The following is a 21,757-nucleotide window of genomic DNA, read 5'->3' on the forward strand; positions in this document are numbered from 1 at the left end:
GACTCCTTTAGCTTTTTCTTATCTGTGAAGGTCTTTATCTGCCCTTCAATTCTGAATGATAGCTTTGCTGGGTAGAGTAATCTTGGTTGTAGGTTCTTGCTATTCATCACTTTGAATATTTCTTGCCACTCCCTTCTGGCCTGCATAGTTTCTGTTGAGAAATCAGCTGATAGTCATACGGGTACTCCCTTGTAGGTTACTAACTGTTTTTCTCTTGCTGCTTTTAATATTCTCTCTCTGTCTTTTGCTCTTGGCATTTTAATTATGTGTCTTTGTGTGGTCCTCTTTGGATTCCTTTTGTTTGGGGTTCTGTGCGCTTCCTGGACTTGTAAGTCTATTTCTTTCACCAGGTGGGGGAAGTTTTCTGTCATTATTTCTTCAAACAGGTTTTCAGTATCTTGCTCTTTCCCTTCTTCTGGCACCCCCATAATTCGGATGTTGGTACCCTTGAAGTTGTCCCAGAGGCTCCTTACACTATCTTCATATTTTTTTATTCTTTTTTCTTTTCCGGTTGGATGCTTTTTGCTTCTTTGTATTTCAAATCTTTGACTTGATTCTTGCATTCCTCTAGTCTGCTGTTGGATCTCTGTATATTATTCTTTATTTCAGTCAGTGTATGCTTAATTTCTGATTGGTCCTTTTTTATATCCTCGAGGGTCTCACTAAATTTATCGGCCTTTTCTAGAAAATTCTTGAAAAACCTTATAACCGTGGTTTTGAACTCTATATCCAGTAGTTTGCTTTCCTCTATTTCTTTCATTTGTGACCTGTTTCTTTGTCTCCGCATTTTGGCTGCTTCCCCGAGTTGAAAAAGTAGCTTTGTGTGCTAGGTGTCCTATAGGGCCCAGTGGCTCAGCCTCCCCAGTTACCTGAGGTGGACACTCTTGGTGCACCCCTTTGTGGGCTGTGTGCACAGTCTTGTTGTAGTTAAGCCTTGATTGCTGTTGGTATCACTGAGAGGAATTGACCTCCAGGCCAATTGGCTGTGAGGATCAGCTGTGTCTATGATGGGAGAACTTCTGTGCTGGAGACACCCTTATGAGGCAAGACTTGCTTCAGTGGGGCTTTGGTGCTCACTGAGTCTGCCCCTTGAGTCTGTCCCTTATGGATCTGAGGAGTTGTAATCTGAATGGTCCTACTCTGACCACTGGGTACACTGGCTCTTGGATCTCCAAGGAGGTGCTAATTTAGCCTCTGCCTGAGGCCACCCAGCAGGAGCTATGGAGAGATCTGCAGATTCCTCTTCTTTGTTTGGGTTTTGGAGGTGCCCAGATGAGGCCCAGCTTTGAAGGAATGCAGGCTGCTGTGGGGCCTTGGGCCTTCTTGTGGATGTTCTGGGTCTCTCTGACTCAGCTGCAGTTTGTGAGGTAAGTTTAGATTTCAAAGGACTAGGCCATTCTTATGAAAAAGCCTCTGTGCACAGCTTGGATGGGGTGGAGTCTCAGGGTGGAGCAAACAGCAATGGCTTCCCGTCAGCCCTGCCCTAATAGGCCCCCGAGTCTCAGTGTCCCTTGGTAATCGCTGCAAGCACCGCTGAGAGAAAGACCCCTTGAGTTCTGCCCACTGTCAGACAGTCCAGTTTCTCCCCGTATGAGTCTGGGTCCCCAGAGTCTCGCCCGGAACTGGAGTTCAGAGCAGTCGGGAGCTTTTGTCTCCCTTCCCATTGAGAAAGCCAGCTGCGTCCTCAGTTGCCAGCCCTCTCCGCGCACGCGCCTCCATACCTCTGCCTTTACTTCCGCAGCTCCTCTGAGTCTCAGTGTGCTTTTCTCTTCCCTTCTAGTTGTAGAATTTCCACTCAGCCAGCCTTCCTATGGTTCTGGATGATGTCCGTTTTATCTTTTAGTTGTAGTTTTGAAGTGGCTGTGCTAGGCAGCAAGTTCAGGTGTTTACCTATGCCGCCATCTTGGTTTCTCTACCATAAGTATTTAAGTGAAAGAAACAAACATTTAAAATCATCCATGAAAAGCCCAACATTTTTCTTACATGGTAGGTGATAACAATCTGTTATCTGAGTCAGCCTTTTCACTATAAATATGATTCAAGTGTTTAAAGGTATTTAAATCAATTGATTTGGTATGCAAATAAAAATTTTAAAATAATACTCTTTTTCAATATAGGAGGAAAAGGTGGCTGCTTTAAACTCGAGCATGGATGGAACTGGAGAGCATTATGCTAAGTGAAATAAGCCAGTCAAAGAAAGATAAGTATCACATGATCTCACTCAATTATGGAATATAATGAACAACATAAACTGATGAACAAAAACAGATCCAAAGACAGAGAAGCATTGACTATCAAACCTCAGAGGGAAGGAAGGGGAGGGTGGGGGTAAGGGGAAGAGATCAACCAAAGGACTTGTATGCATGCATATAAGCCTAACCAATGGACACAGACAACAGTGGGGTGAGGGCATGAGTGGGGAAAGGGTTTTTGGGGGGGGGGTAATGGGGAATGAGAACACATATGTAATACCTTAATCAATAAAGAAATTTTAAAAAATAAACGAGATGTATGTTGTTTTCCAATGTGGCTCCTAAACATGAGTAATTTAAGAGATTTTCAGGTTTAATTTTGCATATATTCCATTTTTCCCCTACCAGAGAACCTATTCCAGCATAAGATTAAGACAAAATATTAACAAGCCAACAAATAGGTTTGATTAAACAAACATACTCATAATCTGGCTTTTTTGGTATGAATATGTCTTGGGTATCATCTTCCATGTGTTGTAGGTCAACACAGAGGTCCGTGGTTCCACTTGCATTAAATTTTCCTTGAATATTTTGGCTGTACTGTTGAAGACGCTTCCATAAGTCATTATAAAGACGCAATAGTTTAGGGTATTCTCCTTCAAATGCCTGTTTCAAAAACATAGACGCTGCCAAGCAAAACAATAAACGCATTAGATAAATGATAAAATAATGAAATGTAGCTGGAAGTTTCTTTTTTATATAAAGATGATGGGACAAATAGCCTACATTACAGATCAAATCAAAGGTGTATTCCAATGAGGCCACTTAAAATAATGCTGGTATAATTTTATTAACCAATGTAACCCCAATAAATGCAATTTAAAATGAATAAATAAAATAATGCTATCCTGGCTGACTTGGCTCAGTGATTAGAGCATCAGCCTGTGGACCAAAGGGTCATGGGTTCAATTCTTAGTCAAGGGCACCTACTTTGTTTGCAGGCTTGATCCCAGGCCCAGGTCAGGGCCCATGTGGGAGACAAACAATTGATGTGTCTCTCTCTCATCAATGTTTTTCTCTCTCCTCCCCCTCTTCCACTCTATCTAAAATTCAATGGAAAAATATCCTTGGGTGAGGATTTTTAAGAAAATTCAGCAAATCTAGTCCATGAATATATAAAAAGAATAATACATTATGACCAAGAGGGATTTATCCTAAGAACTCTAAAATCAATGTGATTCTGTAACAGGGAATAAAAAGTTTATACAACTCTGACAAACCATGAAATGGAATTAGAATAAAATGTACTAACAGATAAAAGGAACTGACATATACTGACAGTTTCCTTACAAGCATATTGCAGGCAACAGCAGTTCCAATTTCTGCTTGTATAAGAAATGGCCTACACCATGACTTCAGTTGACAGAGGTTGCCCAACTGCAGGAATTTGGCTAGAGCTCACCAGTTCAAGCATGCTGACACTAAAGATCCATATCTGGACCAGCAAGGATACTGCCTGCCTATCCACAGCCCCTGCTTCTGATCTCTTTGTTCTGCTTTCCCCTCTCCCTCGCTATAAAAACCCCTGCTTGCACTGAGATGCTAAGATGGGCTTTGGACAAGAGTCTCCCATCTTCTCAAAATGCCAGCACTCCAATAAACCCCTTTCCTTTTTCACCAGCATTTGTGTCACGAGTTTGGTTTTCGTGGTGGCAGGCAGTCAAACCTTGGTTCTGGTTACAATTCATCATAGTACCAAACTAAGATGAAAAGCATATGAGCATAATAAATAGATGCAGAAAAAGCATCAGGTTGGTGAACAAATATTATTATCTGGAAATTACGACAGAAAACCAACAGACACAAAGCTTAAAAATCATCTTGGAAATAACTATCACCCAAAGATAATTAAAGCAGCAGATTTCCTATACAGAATATTTTGAATCTTCATTGTGATAGGTTCAGGCTCCTCATCTTTTGAATAAAGTACATTCATTTTTTGTCAATTCCCTGGATAATATTTTATTATATCCAGTAGATCTTCTTTTTCTAAGCATGAACATTTATAATCAGAAAGAACATGTTCCTAGCTAGAAAAATTTCCCTTCAGGTATTTTCTGCCAAAATACTACTTACTTAGACAATCTGTTACATTGTATAGACTCTTCAACTCTGCAGATGGTTGAATTTCCTTAATATTTTGTGTCTATAATTTTAAGTACTATAATACACATCAGGGACTGTATGTGCTATATAAGTTGCTTTACAAACAACTTAACTTTGGAGTTCTCCCAAAGGTAGTTACTGAAATAATAATGCTATTAGTAGTAACAGACCACTCAGAATGTGAAATATCAATGAGATTTTTGCTTAAAAATATACTTCTTAGTAGTTTCTTTGACTACACAAGCCATATAGGTCCCACAAGATAAGAACTGAAAAGCATCCACTGGATTTGGTAATTAAGAGGTAGGTCATTGCTTACTTTAATGAGGACAATTTCAATAGAATGGTAGAAGATAACTATAGTACACCTACTTGAGAAATAAACAGTATGAAAATGAAGATGAAGTCTGGATAAAAAGAGGAGAGATTAAATAGTAACTAAAGAGAAAATCTCTAGTTTTGTTTTCAGTTTTATTAAAGCAACTAGAGGCCCGTTGCACGAAGATTCATGCAATAGACCTTCCTTCCCCTGGCTGCCAGCACCGGCTTTCCTCCGGCACCCGGGACCCAGGCCTTCGCTCAGGCCACCACCTTCTGTCTTTGCTCTGGCCGGAGCCTTCAGTCTTCTCCGCTCCGGCCGGACACCACTCCTGTAGCTCCCTCTGCCCCCCCCAACCTCCCCCTCATAGCAGGCGTCCCGCCCCACTGCTCCGTGCCTGCATATGCAAATTAACTGGCCATCTTTGTTGGGTTAATTTGAATATTCGCTCCTGATTGGCTGGTGGGCATTGTAGAAGTATGGTCAATTTGCGTATTTCTCTTTTATTAGTGTAGATTTGAATAGGTTTCTATCTCAGAGGAAAAATTTTTTAAAAAAGGAGAAATGCAAGCCTCGCCAGCATGGCTCAGTGGTTGAGTGTTGACCTATGAAACAGGAAGTCAAGATTAGATTCCCAGTCAGGGTACATGCCCGGATTGCAGGCTTGATCCCCAGTGTGGGGCGTGGAGGAGGCAGCCAATCAATGATTCTCTCTCATCACTGATGTTTCTATCTCTCCCTCTCTGAAATAAATAAAAATATATTATATTTTTTTAAAAAAAGGACAAATGCAAGCTAGAAAAAAGTAAAGTTCAGTTGGTTAGAGCATCATTCCGATACACCAAGGTGGGTTTGGTCTTGGGTTGGGGCACATACAAGAAGCAACCAATGAATGTATAAATAAGTGGAACAACAAATCAATGTTCCTTTCTTTCTCTTTCTCCCTCCCACACACATTCCTTGTTCTCTCTAAAATCAATGAGTAAAAATTTAAAAAAAAAAAAAAAAAGAGAGAGAGAGAAGTATGAAGGATGTTGCTGAGACAATGGGGTAAACAACCGCAGAACCAGCCAGCTCCAGATTGCTGGAAGCAGAACCTCTCCTCCCCCTTTTGACCCTCTGGAAAACTTGTCTTCATTGACTTACTAAAAATCAGGCAGGGGGTGGGGGTTGAGGAGAAGATGCACACTGCTAGGCACAATTGGTGCCATGTGCAAACCAAGCCTTCAGGACTGTGCATACCCCAACTTTTCCTAGAAGTTGTCACCGCTCTTCTAAGAACTCTCCACCCTTATCATTGCCCTTGATTCCACTTACCTACTCTGAACCCCTTACAGGCTCCCAAACCTCCCCAATTCAGGGAGAAGGTGCTTTTAGAGCAGTAGTTCTCAACCTTTCTAATGCCGCGACCCTTTAATACAGTACCTCATGTTGTGGTGACCCCCAACCATAAAATTAATTTCGTTGCTACTTCATAACTGTAATTTTGCTACTGTTAATGAATCGTAATGTAAATATCTGTGTTTTCCGATGGTCTTAGGCTCTACAGCAGCGGTTCTCAACCTGTGGGTCGCAACCCACAAGTTGAGAACCGCTAGCAGGGTCGCCTAAGACCATCGGAAAACACAGATATTTTTACATTACGATTCATTAACAGTAACAAAATTATAGTTATGAAGTAGCAACGAAAATAATTTTATGGTTGGGGGTCACCACAACATGAGGTACTGTATTAAAGGGTAGCGGCATTAGAAAGGTTGAGAACCACTGTTTTAGAGCAAGAGTTCACCCTTTTCCATCCTTGATCCACTTTACCAAACTCCATCTCATTCTATTGGTGCGAGAGGCACTGGGCAGAAGGACCTTGGTTTGGGTCCCAGACCAGGAGGGATCAGTTACATTTTTAATCACTGTTCTTATAACTTCTGTTTCGGGTCAAGATGGAGTAACAGGGACCAGAATTACTCTTCTATCTAAAACAATCAAAACCCAAAACACACTTAACATCATACAATAAAGACAGTGTTCTTTCAGATACAAAAACAAAGGAGGTGCACCCTACAATCACCACAGCTAATTTCCTAGCAGGAGTGGCTGGCTATGACACAGGAAGGGCAAGAGACCTATCTACCCTTACTGGCCAGGAGACCAGGAAGACAGAAGCCACTAGAGAACACAGGACATAATAGCAGAGAAGAGAGAGCTGCATGAAGAGAACTGCAGAAACTTGCAAGTGGTTCCCTCTGAGAGTATCCAGTTAAATACAGTAATCAGCATATTCATGTGAGAAAATTTCCAGAGTCTGGGAGAAAAAAACTCTGCAAAGTTTAGAGAGACTATACCGGTTTACACAAAACTTCGAAGAGTACCTGTTCCCAAAAGCCAGGTTGGAAAATCTCAAATTCAGCATTTGGTAAAATACCAAGAAGAGTCTTGCCTCAGCAGTGAGAAATAATTAGCCCTAGACTAAACATGGCTAAGGTTTTGCTAATAAATCATAAAAGCAAGACTCAAATGGATCAAAATGTTTCTCAGTAACTTGCCAGTATTCAGAATAAGAATATTTACAGGGAGATAAAAGTATTCAGTATCAAATTAGAATTCAATCAAAAACTTCAGTCAAAATTATTAGTCATGCAGAAAAGTAGGAAAATATCCTATATAATAAAGAGGTAATATGCAAATTGACCGTCATTCAACACACAAGATGGCCACCCCATGTGGTCAAAGATGGCCGCCCCCATGTGGACACAAGATGGCCACCACAAGATGGCCAGCAGGGGAGCGCAGTTGTGGGCAATCAGGCCAGCAGGGGAGGACAGTTGGGAGGGACCAGGCCTGCAAGGGAGGGCAGTTGTGGGGGAACCAGGCCTGCAGGGGAAGGCAGTTGGGAGGGACCAAGCCTGCAAGGGAGGGCAGTTGGGGGCGATCAGGCCTGCAGGGGAGGGCAATTAGGGGTGACAGGGTCAGCAGAGGAGGGCAGTTGGGGCAACCAGGCCTGCAGGGGAAAGCAGTTAGGGGCAATTGGGCCAGCAGGGGAGCAGTTAGGTGTCGATCAGGCTGGGAGGGGAGTGGTTAGGGGGTGATCAGGCTGGCAGGCAAAAGCAGTTAGGGGCAATCAGGCAGGCGAGCGGTAGGGAGCCAGCAGTCCTGGATTGTGAAAGGGTTCCCAGATTGGAGAGGGTGCAGGCTGGGCCGAGGGACACACACACACACACACCCTGTGCAGGAATTTCGTGTACCAGGCCTTTAGTATAGCTATAATGAGAAGAAAATCTAATCGACCAGACCTAGAACTGACATAGGTGATCAAATTAGCAGGTAAGTGCATTTCTGTTCTAGTTTCACTCCCTAGAATTACATTTTCTTAATATATGTACAACTTGTTGGAATGAAGTTTATATTATACAATTTCTACTAAAAAATGTGATAGGTCAAATATGCTAAATAAACAATACTGGAAGGTGTAATGGTTAAAGGTTTAACATTTTCAAGTATGCTAAAGGCTATTTTTTGGTACATTCCTGTCTCACTGAGAGAAGAAATATTCAAAGTACAAATTAAATTTAATTCAAGAAATAAAATATTGGCTATAACAGCTCAAAGATCTTAAAAAGGTTTTTAAAGTGATAAAATACATTTTTAATATATATGTTGTATTGATTTTCTATAGAGAGGAAAGGAGAGGGATAGAGAGTTAGAAACATCAATGAGAGAAACATCGATTCAGCTGCCTCTTGCACACTCCCTACTGGGGATGTGCCTGCAACCAAGGTACATGTACCTGACCGGAATCGAACCCGGGACCCTTGAGTCCGCAGGCCAATGCTGTATCCACTGAGCCAAACTGGTTAGGGCGATAAAATACATTTTTAATGAATGCCTGCGAACAGATACACTGCAACAGCCATAAATGGACTTTTACATTTGCGTTCTTTTATTCTAAAAACTGAGGTTTTATTAAATTTTATAATTATGCTTACATATTTTGTAGGCATATTTACTCTTGTATTTTCTTACTGGCTTATTAGTAATAAGCTTACAGTGTGAAAAAAACTTCATGATGATAACTGTTCTCATGAAAACCCATCCTACCTAATAATAGAGTAACATGCAAATTGACCGTACCTCCGCTATGCCCGCGATTGGGCCGGGTGGCACAGGGGGGCGGGACTTGGGGTGGCCGGGGTAGCCGATTGGGCCGGTGAGAGGAGTGGGGGGCAGGGACTCGCGATTGGCTGCCGCGCTGTTGAGCAGGGACCAAATGGGGCTGGCAGGACGCTGAGCTTGCGTCGCCAGCGGCAGCGCGAGCTCAGCGTCTGCGCCATGGCTGTGCTGCAGCCCAGCGGGCTGTGCGGCGGGAGTAAACGGGCCTCCGGGGCCGCGCGCACGCGCCCCCGCCCTGGCCGGCCGTGCGGCAGTACTTAAAGGGCCACATGCCCCCGCCCCAGCCGGCCGTGCGGCGGGTGTTACAGGGCCCCCCCCCCACCCCGGCACCGCGCGCACACGCCCCCGCCCCGGCCGGCCATGCAGCGGGACTTAAAGGGTCCCCCGGCGCCGCGCGCACGTGCCCCCGCCCCGGCCGGCTGTGCGGCGGGAGTGAACGGGCCTTTGGGGCCCGGAGCTCAGCATCCGCGCGGCAGGGAAGGAACCAGAAAAATGGATCTTTCCAGTTTCTGATGCTGACAGCCCTATGGGTGCTGGGGTCCTCCACCTGCAGCCCCCAGTTGCAGCCCATCAGCCCCAGTCGCAGACTGAAAGCCCCCTGCCCGCAGTCCAGATGGGACCAGTGTGGCGCTGCGGTGGTGTGTGTCAGCGGGCATGCTACAGACATCAAATCACTGCCACCGAGGCCACCCCCACACACACACTCGCAAGTAGTATGGTCCAAGGGGGTGACTCCTAAGGCAAGGCTCCCAAGGCAGCTGATGCTCACCATGACAGATGAGGAAGCCAGACCTGAAAGCCCAAGCCCCTGAGTACCCGAACTGCAGGGCGTCGTGGGCCAGGGCCCTGAGGAGGCCCCAGGACAAGCATCTTCCCAGAGGCTGTTCAGAAGGAGGGGAGGAACCTCTGGCTAGAGGCCGGGGTGAGGGATGCTGGCATCTTTGCAGGCCAAGACAGGGCTGAGGGACACCCCACCCCGCACCCCCGTGCATGAATTTCGTGCACCGGGCCTCTAGTTACTTTCATAATGAAGTTAGGAACTAGTAAAAATATATTTATACTAGAGGCCCAGTGCACGAATTCGTGCATGGGTGGGGTCCAGCCAGCCCGGCCCCAATCGGGGCGGATCAGGGCCAGGGCTGCTGGGAGGAAGAGATGGTGGGAAGTTGGCCGGCCAGCCCTCCCTGATTGGGGCCAATCAGGGCTGGGCCGGCTGGGGGGAGGGGCCATGGGCAATTGGCGGGCAGTCCATGCCCCCAATTGGGGGGGGGGGCTGACTGGGGGCGGGTCTGGCCATTGGGAGGGGCTTTGGAGGTGGGCCAGCCGGTCCCGCCCCAAAATGGTCACCCCCAGCTGCCCTCCCCTGCAGGCCTGGTCACCCCTAACAGCCCTCCCCTGCAGGCCTGGTTACTCCCAACTGCCTTCCCCTGTAGGCGTGGTCACCCCTAACTGGCCTCCCCTGCTGGCTTGGCTGCCCCTACCTGCCCTCCCCTGCAGGCCTGGTACCCCCCAACTGCCCTCCCCTGCTGTCCTGGTCCCCCGCAACTGCCCTCCCCTGCAGGCCTGGGTCCTCCCTCAACTGCCCTCCTCTGCCGGCCCAGTCACCCCTAACTGCCCTCCCCTGCAGGCCTGATCACCCCCAACTGCCTTCCCTTGCAGGCCTGGTCCCTCCCAACTGCCCTCCCTTGCTGGCCTGATCGCCTACAACTGCCCTCCCCTGCTGGCCATCTTGTGGTGGCCATCTTGTGTCCACATGGGGGTGGCCATTTTGTGTGTTGGAGTGACGGTCAATTTGCATATTACCTCCTTATACAAATAGGATAGCTGCTAGAAGCTAAAATGTGGAAGTAGGAGATTAACTACAAAAGTACATGAGAAAAATTTCAGAAGTGATGAAAGTGTTCTATATTCAATTGTGATGGAGGTAATAAGAATATAAACAGGTGTCAAAACTCATAGAATTTTCTTCTTAAAATTGGTGACTTTTACTGTATTGAATTATTATCTCAGAAGACACTGACCAAAACAGATACCTAATGTAAGGAGATGTAAAGTATCTCTGAGTAGTGTGATTTATAGAAATGGAATAAATCTGCCCTAAATAAATTATCTGCTTAAGTTTTGTTTGGCCACACGTTAATGGAAACCTCTTGTATAGATACAGCCTTGTTGCATATTTCCTTAGAAATAGAAGTAGGGAGGTGGGTAATGAGATTTGTTCAACCTCATGTTGCCAGTGACTAGGTAATACAGGGTGTCCCCCCAAAATGTATACACAATAACAGCTGATAGCTCAATTGATGTTTCTTTCTTTTTCTTTTTTTTCAGATTTAACCCATTGTAATTCATAATGGGTTAAAAGTGTATATAGGTTTTTTGGGGGACACCCTATATTTTTATGTACTAGGTACTTTCAGTCAAAAGTTTATGAATAAAAATTTAACTATACACACATTCTCAAAACGCTTAAAAAAGCCTAGGTTCATTCAATATTCTTACATTCAGTAATTAGACAATAACATTCATAAGGTAGTAGCTAGTTTGTATATTTCATTGTTTAGAACTACCCTGTGCAATTATTTCATGGCAAAAACGAATTAAGAGAGTTTTGTGGATCACATTTGGACAAGCAAATTTTAATTCATGATAGAGGTATTTTATCAGTTAATTCATTCAATCTTTTGCTTTTTTTTTTTTTGGTTAATCCTCACCCCAGGATATTTTTTCTATTGATTTTTAGAGAGAGTGAAGGGAGGGAGGGAGGGAGGGAGGGAGGGAGGAGAGACAGAGAAACACTGATGTGAGAGAAACACATTGATTGGCTGCTTCCCTGCAGGCACCCCAACCAGGGCTGGGATAGAACCTGCAACCCAGGTACTGTCCCCCCTCCCCCATTTAATGTATTTTTATTGATTTCAGAGAGGAAGGGAGAGGGAGAGAGAGATTCCTTGATTTGGAATTGAACCTAAGATCCTTCGTTGCAGAGGCCAATGCTCCAACCACTGAGCAAGGGCAAAATGTATTTTGTGTTGTTTTTTAAAAAATATATTTTATTGACTTTTTACAGAGAGGAAGGGAGAGGGATAGAGAGTTAGAAATATCAATGAGAGAGAAACATCAATCAGCTGCCTCCTGCACACCCCCTAGGTACATGCCCTTGACTGGAATCGAACCTGGGACCCTTCAGTCCACAGGCCAATGCTCTAGCCACTGAGCCAAACCAGTTAGGGCTAAATGTGTTGTTTTTTTTCAACAATAAGGAAAAGGCTACAGACTCTCATTTTAATATTTTTTAGTTAGAAAAATAATTCTACAAGCATTAATTAAATTCTTCAACATCAATTGCTTTACACCCTTTACACATAGAAAAAATTAAGACAGAATTCCTCTATGCTTGAATTATGGAGAATTAACTTATTCTTTGAAGAATTTTTTTCAAGATAATAATTATGAAAAATGTAAAAAAAGTTATTTGCTGCTTATAACTGAGTATATGGCTAACTTAAGAAATAACAATAAGTTTTATAAACCAACTAGAGGCCTGGTGCACGAAATTTGTGCATGGCGGGGGGGGGGGGGGGGGGGATCCCCTCAGCCCAGCCTGCACCCTGTCCAATCCAGGACCCATCGGGCGATGTCTGACTGATGAATCTCTCTCACAATCCAGGACCACTGGCTCCTAACTGCTCACCTGCCTGCCTGCCTGATTGCCCCTAACTGCCCCCCCTGCCGGCCTAGTCGCCCCCCACAGCCCCGCACCCCCACCAGCCCCCCCCTCCACCAGCCTAGTCGCCCCTAACTGCCCCCTTCTGCTGGCCTGGTCTCCCTTTACTGCCCCCCCCCCGCCAGCCTGGTTGCCCCAACTGCCCCCCCCGCCAGCCTGGTCGCCCCTCACTGCCCCCCCTCTGCCGGCCTGACTGCCCCTCACTGCCCCCACACCGGCCTGGTCGCCCCCAACTGCCCCCTCTGTGGGCCTGGTCGCCCCACGCAGCCTGCTGTTCAGTTGTTTGGTTGCCCCTCACTAACCCCCCCTGCCGGCCTGGTTGCCCCACGAAGCCTGCTGCTCAGTCGTTTGGTCGCCCCTCACTAACTCCCCTGCCGGCCTAGTCGACCCATGCAGCCTGCTGCTCAGTCGTTTGGTCGCCCCTCACTAACCCCCCTGCTGGCCTGGTCACCCCCAACTGCCCCCCTTGCGGGTCTGGTCGCCCCATGCAGTCTGCTGCTCGGTCATTTGGTCGCGCCTCACTAACCCCCTGCTAGCCTGATCACCCCACGCAATCTGCTACTTGGTCGTTTGGTCACCCCTAACTAAGCCCCCTGCTGGCCTGGTCGCCCCACACAGCTTGCTGCTCAGTCATCTGGTTGTCCCTCACTAACCCCCCTGCCAGCCTAGTCGTCCCACAAAGCCTGTTCGGTCATCTGTTCAGTTGCGATGGCTTTTATTATTATAGATAGAGGAAAACTTCTTTTTTTTTTTTTTTAAATATATTTTATTGATTTTTTACAAAGAGGAAGAGAGAGGGATAGAGAGTTAGAAACATCGATGAGAGAGAAACATCCATCAGCTGCCTCTTGCACACCCCCTACTGAGGATGTGCCCGCAACCAAGGTACATGCCCTTGACCGGAATCGAACCTGGGACCCTTGAGTCCGCAGGCCGACGCTCTATCCACTGAGCCAAACCGGTTTCGGCCAGGAAAACTTCTTGACATTAAATTTTAAAGTAACTAAACAATTTTGAAATAAATTTACATTGTGGAATTGTGTACCTGAAACCTGTATAATTTGGTTAACCAATATCACCCCAATAAATTCAATAAAAAGGGAAAAAAATAAATGAATTTGCAAAATAAATAGTATACTTACAATTTGTTGCCACTTGAAATTGAGAATAAAGTGCTTGAGTAACTGAATTCCAAAATGTGTATAAAATTTCAGACTGTCCATCCTGTGACTCCAAAAAAGAGATTTATTCATTAATTTTTAAAGACTATCCTATATAATAAGAGAGGAGTATGCTAATTATTTATTACGCCCTGAGGCATAACGACCAGATCACAGATCTGCAGGAGGGTGGGGCAGTGAACTACAAGTGGGCAGCGGAGACCTACAGGAGGGGCAGGGCAGCAAGCTATGGGGAGGGGAGGAGGGAGGGGGGCAAGGGGGAGCTACAGGAGGGCGGGGCAGCGGGCAGAGAGCTACAGGAGGGCGGCAGCGACCTACTGGCACACGGATTTGTGTGCAGGACTACTAGTAATGGATAAGATGTAATGTGAAAATGTATTGAAATGAAAAAAAAATTTTTTTTTGAAATGAAAATTTCTAAGACAACTATCAAACAATAGAATTATTACGTAACAAAGCAGAACACAGATCATATCTCAAGTTTAGGTAAACAATCAATCATCACCCTGCTCTACTTACTAGATGTGTGAGTTTGGGCAAGTTGCTTACTCATTCTGTGCCCCCTTTCCATCTGTAAAATGGAGATGATAACAGAATCTGCATTGCAGGATTTTTTGTTGTTGTTATTTTTGTCCTTTCTTTCCTCTTTATTTATTTTCACTACAGGATTATGATGAAGATTTAAGAAGGCTGTAAAAGTTAAGTCTTGGGACAGTTCCTGACATATAATAAACCCTCAATAAATGTTAGTTATTACAATTATTATCATCAACTTTTGATATAAAAAAGGCAACTTCTGTGGCCATAACAAAATGATGGACAAAGCATGCTCAGACTAAGAAGAACCATCGGATATAATTCGCCAATTACAAAAGAGAACCGCCTTAAACATAGATACAATTTTATTTTGTTTGCTTTAAGTCACTGGAATTACTACTACTTAGCTGAGCACAATATTTTTTCATTCAACTTGGGATATATGTTTTAGAAAGTAACTAAAAAATAAAATATTAGTTCAAGAATCATTTGTTAAATCAAGACAAGTACTTTGAGATTGTTAAAACAGAATCACACTTCCAGAAATTTTACCTAGTACTTTTTTAAAAAATCCAACATCCATTCCTGATAAAAACTTTCAGCAAACTAGGAATAGAAAGGAGCTTTCTCAACCCGCTAAAAGGCATTTATGAACAATGAAATGGTAAAATCATGCGTAATGGAGAAGACTGAGTGCTTCACCCCTAAAATTAGAGAAAAAACAATGATTTCTTTCTGCTCTCACTCATTCTATTAATATTCAATGAACAAGAAAATGGCTTCCAGCTAGTACAACGAATAAGAAAAAGAGTTCAGTTTGAAAAGGGAAAATGGTCTTTATTTACAGGTGACTTGATCATCTATGTAAATAATTTGATGGAATCTACAAGAAAGTGACCTGAACTAATAAGTAATATTTTGCAAGATTACAGAATATAAGATCAATATACAAAAATCAGATGTATTTTTACATATGATTAGTAATGTGTAATTGAGAATTGAAATTTATTAAGTCCATATACAGTAACATCAAAGAATAAGAAATACGAATAAATCTGTTAAAAGATGAACATCTGAAAACTATAATATTATTGAGAGAAGGTAAAGAAGACCTAAATAAGTAGAGGTATTTTACTTGTAGGCAGATAGATTCACTATTGTTAAGATGTCCATTCTTCTCAAATTGATCTATAATCTCAATAGGTGTTTTGAAGAAATTGACAAGCTGATTCCAAAAGTCAAATAGAAATACAAAGAACCTGGGAAGCCCAACACAACTTTGAAAAAGAAAAGCAAAACTAGAGGGCTAACACATACCCGATTTAAAGACTTTTTTATAAAACTACAGTATTTAAAGAAGTGTGGGGTTATCAAAAAGACTTAGATTGTTGGTGCAGAATAGAGTACAAAAATATACTCACGTATATATTCAGTGGTGACATAATAGTCTTTTTAACAAATAGTGCTGAAACATTTGAATACCCAAATGTTAAGCCTGAAATTCTAAAATTTATAGAAGAAAACAATAAAACTTTGTGACCATGGAATACGCAAAGATTTCATAGATGCAACACCAAAAGCTCTTTTCATAAAAGAAAAAATTTTGATATATAGGACTTTCTAAAAATTAAAAATTTCTGCTTTCTAAAATACTTCCATAAGAGAATTTAAGACAAGGCCTAGACTGGCGAAATATTTGCAAATCACCTATCTAATAAAGGACTTATGTCTAAAAAACTCTCAAAAGTCAGTAAGAAAACAGATAACCGAATTTAAAAAATAGGCTAAAAATTTGAACAGACATTTTACAGATAGATATGAAATAAACACAATTTAAAAGAACTCACCATACCAAGTGCTAGTGTTGGTGAGGATATAGAGCAACTGTAACTCTTATATACTGCTGATGGGAAATGTAAAATTGTACAAACATTTTGGAAGACAGTTTGACAGTTCCTTAAAAAGTTAAACATTCACATACCATATGACTAAGCAATATACTCCTAGGTATTAATCCAAGAGAAATGAATATATCCATACAAAGACTTGTATGCAAGTGTCCATAACTGTCTTCTCCCTGTGTCTTCACATTGTCTTCCTTCTGTATGTTTCTGTATTCGGATTTCCTCTTCTTGTTCGTATACCAGTCATATTGGATTAAGGTCCAGCCGAATGACCCCATTTTAATTTACTTTTTTGAAGACCTATCTCCAAATGTGAATTTAAAAATGCTATCTCTGGGTGATATAATTAAATATGGTGCCTCCTATATTCTTTTAGAGGTGAAGCACTGTCTTCTCCATTATGCATGATTTTACCATTTCATTGTTCATAAATGCCTTTTAGCGGGTTGAGAAAGCTCCTTTCTATTCCTAGTTTGCTGAAAGTTCTTATTAGGAATGAATGTTAGATTGTGTCAAATGCTTTTCCTGCATATATTGAGAATATGGTTTTCTTTTTTTGTTTGTTGGCTTTCCTTTTCCAATTAGTTTTATACTAAAACCTCAATTAATCCTCCACAAATTTTACTCTCTCATATTTTCCATACCCATGTCTTTATGCTACATTCTGGATAATTTAATAAATTCTCCATTTAAAGACTAAATTAATTTGGGCAGAAAGATGCCCAAAATAAGAAGAAATGAATGATAACACTACATGTGCAGTTGCTTGCCTATAATAATGAAGACCCGATATTAGTTATCCCATCTACTAGGAAATGTAAAAAACTAATAACTATACCAATTGGCAAAAGCATCTTATTGTTTCTTTCACATAATTAAAAGCCAAATATGAAGCAGGGTAATTTAAGTAGGTATATAAGTATATGTGCAGAAAAAAGTTAATAAGAGCACGTCTGAGACTGCTATAGTTAAAAATGCCTGCTTACAAGTCTGGTCCTTACCTGGCATCTTGGATTTTTAAGAGGGTCCCCATGATTCTCTAACTGATAGGAGTGCTGACTGCATATAAACCACTTGTACAAATAATGTGATTTACTAGTATGTTGAACACCTGCTTTTCTTTGGGAAATCTAGAGTTTTGGTACGTGCTAGGCCCTGACCTCTTGATGAAAACGTCTTCTAGGCTCAAAATGAGCTTCCCTGCAAGACATTCCATGTCTGATGTCACAACTCATTGGCAGAGGAATTAAGGGTGTCCTGTCTAACTCTAAGGGGAGAGGACTCTAGGAAGCTTGCACCTGGTTTCCTCCAGACTTCACCATATGCACATTTCCCTTTGCTAATTTTACTTCATATATTTGCACTATAATAAATCATAGCCACGAGCATGACTATATGCTGAGTGCTGTGAATGCTTCTAGTGCATCACCAAACTTGAAGGTAGTTTTGGAAATCCCCAACATGATATAGAAAATATTTAAAATTTTAAACTATGAAGGTAACTACGTATACCATGACACTGGAACCTTAGAGAAATTTTTCTTTGGAGCCCCAGGAATTAATATTTAATGGTGAATAATGAGTTATTTTATTAATTATTATAAAAAACATGCCAAGCCCTAACCGGTTTGGCTCAATGGATAGAGCGTCGGCCTGCGGACTGAAGGGTCCCAGGTTCGATTCCGGTCAAGGGCATGTACCTTGGTTGCGGGCACATCCCCAGTAAGGGGTGTGCAGGAGGCAGCTGATGGATGTTTCTCTCTCATCAATATTTCTAACTCTTTCTCCCTTTCCCTTCCTCTCTGTAAAAAATCAATAAAATATATTTTTAAAAAAACAAAACATGTCAAAAGGAATGAATAAAATGTAGAGTCGGGGTCTCCTATGCCCAGAAAGAATTCTTACTGCTCATCCAACCAGCAGATCCGTGGATGACAGGAGAGTGATTTCAGAATTTGGAAAACGAATATAGCAATGTGCTATTTATGAAAAATTAGCAACTGAATGGATCCTACTATCTTTAGTGGAGATTTTATAAGACACTGTAATAACCACTAATTAAATCTCTTATTTACCAAAAAGTTTGATCTTATTCTCTAGTAGAACTTTAAAGGACATTTACAATGAATTATTTACATAAAAACGGGAAATTACTATATGCATTTCAAAAATGAAAGAGTATTGCTTCTAGAAACTACTCAATAAACAAACCTGTTTAATAAACATATATTGCAAAAAATTTGTGGTTGTCAAGAAATATACCTATAGCTATTTGACATGTAGCCTCTCTGTAAGATATAAACACAGATAACACTAACTCGTTATCTTCTTGCATTTTTCAATAAAGAGACAAAAGTATTTTCATTTAAACATACCTTAACTATTTCATCAATGAAACAAATGTGAGAAACAGGATCTCTCTTCTTGGCTAATATTTTTTGTAGATGTTGTACCTAAAAAGGGGAAGAGAGGAAAATGTATACAACTGGGTATTTTCAAAAGAAACAAGTATGCAAAGTAGGTACCAGAAAAAGCAAGGGAAGGGAAATGGCATTTTGGCAGAGCCTTTCCATACATGATAATTAGCTAATATAGTTATTTTGAATACTCAGAGATTCAAAGAAACATTCCCAAGGTCACATAACTTAAAATAACCAGGAATTAATCCATAATTAATGTTCTTTTCACTCTCAAAAATATTTACCTGTCCACAAACAGTACAAATATGATCCACAAGTTTCTCCATATTGGTCCAGAGAGAAGCACGAAAAGCTGCAGTGTTTCCTGGGGTTGGCATGGTAGATCGTCCGGGTCCCCCTGTTTACATGAGTGACAAAGAAATATAAAAAATCAAATGTTCTAATTATAACAACTACATATTATTATAAAAAGCATACACAGCCAGGTAGCTCAGCTGGTTGGAGCGTCATTCCGATACATCAAGGTTGTAGGTTCGATCCATGGTCAGGACAACATATAAGAATCAACCAATGAATGCATAAATAAGAGAAACAAAATAATACTCATCATAATGGATTATAAAAATTGATTTATAATTCATGCGTTCATAGTGAAAAAGCATGCTTAAAAGGATGGGATGTGCTGTTACAGAAGAGTGTCAGGTAATAAATGCAGATGAAATGACAGAACTAGAAAAAAACTGCCATTTTGAAACGACTAGCAAAGTAATTAATTGAGAGAAAGATTATTGGATACAAAAACATTAGGAGAAATGTTACAGGAAACAGGATATTCACATGGTCTCAAAGTATGTGCCACAATTACTAATTACAAAGAAAAGAGTATTTCTGCAAGGAACAATCCGGCATACACCACAGTAACAAAGTGATTTCATTTAGCATCAGCCATTATAAGAGAGACTAACATAATTTTGGTGCTTCCTGACATGATGTAATGGGGAATACACATCACCACCTTACCAGTTTGTTTACCCTGAATGTAATTATTAAGAAACAGTCAGTTAAATCCAGACAAATCCAGATTGTGGGGCTCTCCAAACATGTTAATACCATAAAAGACAAAAAAGGCAATGAAGTTGTTGCTGATTAAAAGAAGAGTTAGACAAGATAACCAACAGAAAAGCATAATGCCTCACTGGTTCAAGTTGGTGGCACTATAAATATTTTTGAGAACAACGGAAAAATGTTGAATATAAATTACATATTAAATGCTAGTAACATTAGTTATCTGTTAAATTTCTTGAGATTGATATCTAAGAATGTTACTGTATGTATACTACACACACACAGCTATTTGTACAGGTTTAAAATGTTCCAACATAAAAAGAAGGAATTTTAATCTCCAATTGAAAAGTATAAATTTCAGTCCAAACTAAGCTTAAAAAACAAGAGCTCATCAGTGATTAGTCTATCCTACATTTACAGAGGGCAAAATAAAAAAAAATAAAAAACAGGGCTGTGTTTGTAGGCTGCTTTACAAAAACAATAGCTTTTAAACAATTCTGTTTAGAAAAGAATTACATGTACCTTTAGTAAGGAGATGCTTTGATAATTTCTACTCTGATCATTGAAAAGTAATAAAAAAGAGAAACATGTAGAAAAGAGATATTGGCTTAAAAATGTAATTCCTGTTTGAAATCTAGGTCTAATTAATTTTTAAAATCATTTGCACTGTTTTGCAAAGAATATTAAGGAAAAACATACAAGGAATAGAGAGATAATACTGAAACAATCTGTCTCATGTTATATATAGTATAAACTTGTAATAGTGAGGAAAAGCTATGTAGTAAGTATCTTTGTGAAAATGAAAACTACTAATCAAATTCCTGGGCTATGTACAACTTGGTTTTATTATAAAGAAATATGGGTTGCATCAACCCATTACTCTCAAAATAAATACCAGCAGAAATACAAGAAGATACTATTTTCTGCTCATAATTTACTTTGGAAAAACAAATACAGAAAAAAGCTCACAGTCACAGGCCTGATTACTTCTAGAGACTTTATTTTTCTTACTTATAACTTAGTACTTACTTATTTATAACTTATGATTTTTATTCTCATAAGCTAAATACATCTAGTTGAATATACAAATATGATAGAAATAATCAATGAACATAGGACAGCCATGCAGAAGAAGAAAGAATAATTAAAACAAAAACAGATGCCATTATTAGTTAGCTTGGGGGGGACTCATGAAACCAAATAAATAGTGTCATAAACTAAGTTTTATTAAAGTGGTAGGAGAGAGAATTTCTCAAAGAAACAACATGTAAGAGTGATTTCAGTTATAGTGTAATAAAATCATTTTCCTATTCTCATCCCTTGAAACACAATGAAAATAAGAACACAAAGTCAACTTAAAAAAAAAAAAAGACAATGAAAATAAGAACACAAAGTCAACTTAAAAAAAAAAAAGACAATGAAAATAAGAACACAAAGTCAACTTCAAAAAAAAACCACAAAAACCACCAAAACAACAACGAACTAAAACTTCAACCTTGAGATTATGAAGCATGTATCCCAAATGCTATAGGTCAGTGGTCGGCAAACCGCGGCTCGTGAGCCACATGAGGCTCTTTGGCCCCTTGAGTGTTCTAACGCCACTTCTTCAAAATAGACTCGCCCAGGCCGAAAACCGACTTCTGCGCATGGGCCACGAAGTTTCAATCACACTGTACGTGCGCACCCGCATGTGGTATTTTGTGGAAGAGCCACACTCAAGGGGCCAAAGAGCCGATAGCTGACATCTGAGGCCATTAACAAAGAACAAATTGTTCTTAAAATCAATTGTAAGAATTTTGAATCCAATGATCCAGGGAAGAAGTTAGTAATGTGTTCATGTTGCAGAGTGGCAAAGAAGGAAAAGCTGAAAGAGAAATTATAATAAAATGAAAATGACATTGTATAAGAATTAGCTCTAGCTTGGGAGACTATCAGAGGTAAAATGAGGTGAAAAAAAAAAGAAGCCCTAGCCAGTTTGGCTCAGTGGCTAGAGCATCAGCTGGCAGACTGAAGGGACCTGGGTTCGATTCCTGTCAAGGGCACGTACCTCAGTTGCAAGCTCGATCCCCGGCCTGATCGGGG

At 41.2% G+C, this 21,757-nt stretch overlaps 1 protein-coding gene across 1 annotated transcript in view; it reads right to left on the reverse strand.

Moving 5' to 3' along the window:
• The window catches only part of COG5 (component of oligomeric golgi complex 5), a 200,221-nt gene that overhangs the window by 61,855 nt on the left and 116,609 nt on the right, over positions 1-21,757 (reverse strand). Inside the window, exons 9-12 of the mRNA XM_079786047.1 lie at positions 18,895-19,007; positions 18,566-18,643; positions 13,711-13,792; positions 2,674-2,878 (exon numbers count right to left, since the gene is read on the reverse strand). Coding sequence (XP_079642173.1) covers positions 2,674-2,878; positions 13,711-13,792; positions 18,566-18,643; positions 18,895-19,007 — 478 coding nt within the window. The remainder of the gene's footprint in view (positions 1-2,673; positions 2,879-13,710; positions 13,793-18,565; positions 18,644-18,894; positions 19,008-21,757) is intronic.

The sequence above is a fragment of the Cnephaeus nilssonii genome (genome assembly GCF_951640355.1).
Source record: "Cnephaeus nilssonii genome assembly, chromosome: 12".
In the NCBI taxonomy this organism is placed as follows: domain Eukaryota; kingdom Metazoa; phylum Chordata; class Mammalia; order Chiroptera; family Vespertilionidae; genus Cnephaeus; species Cnephaeus nilssonii.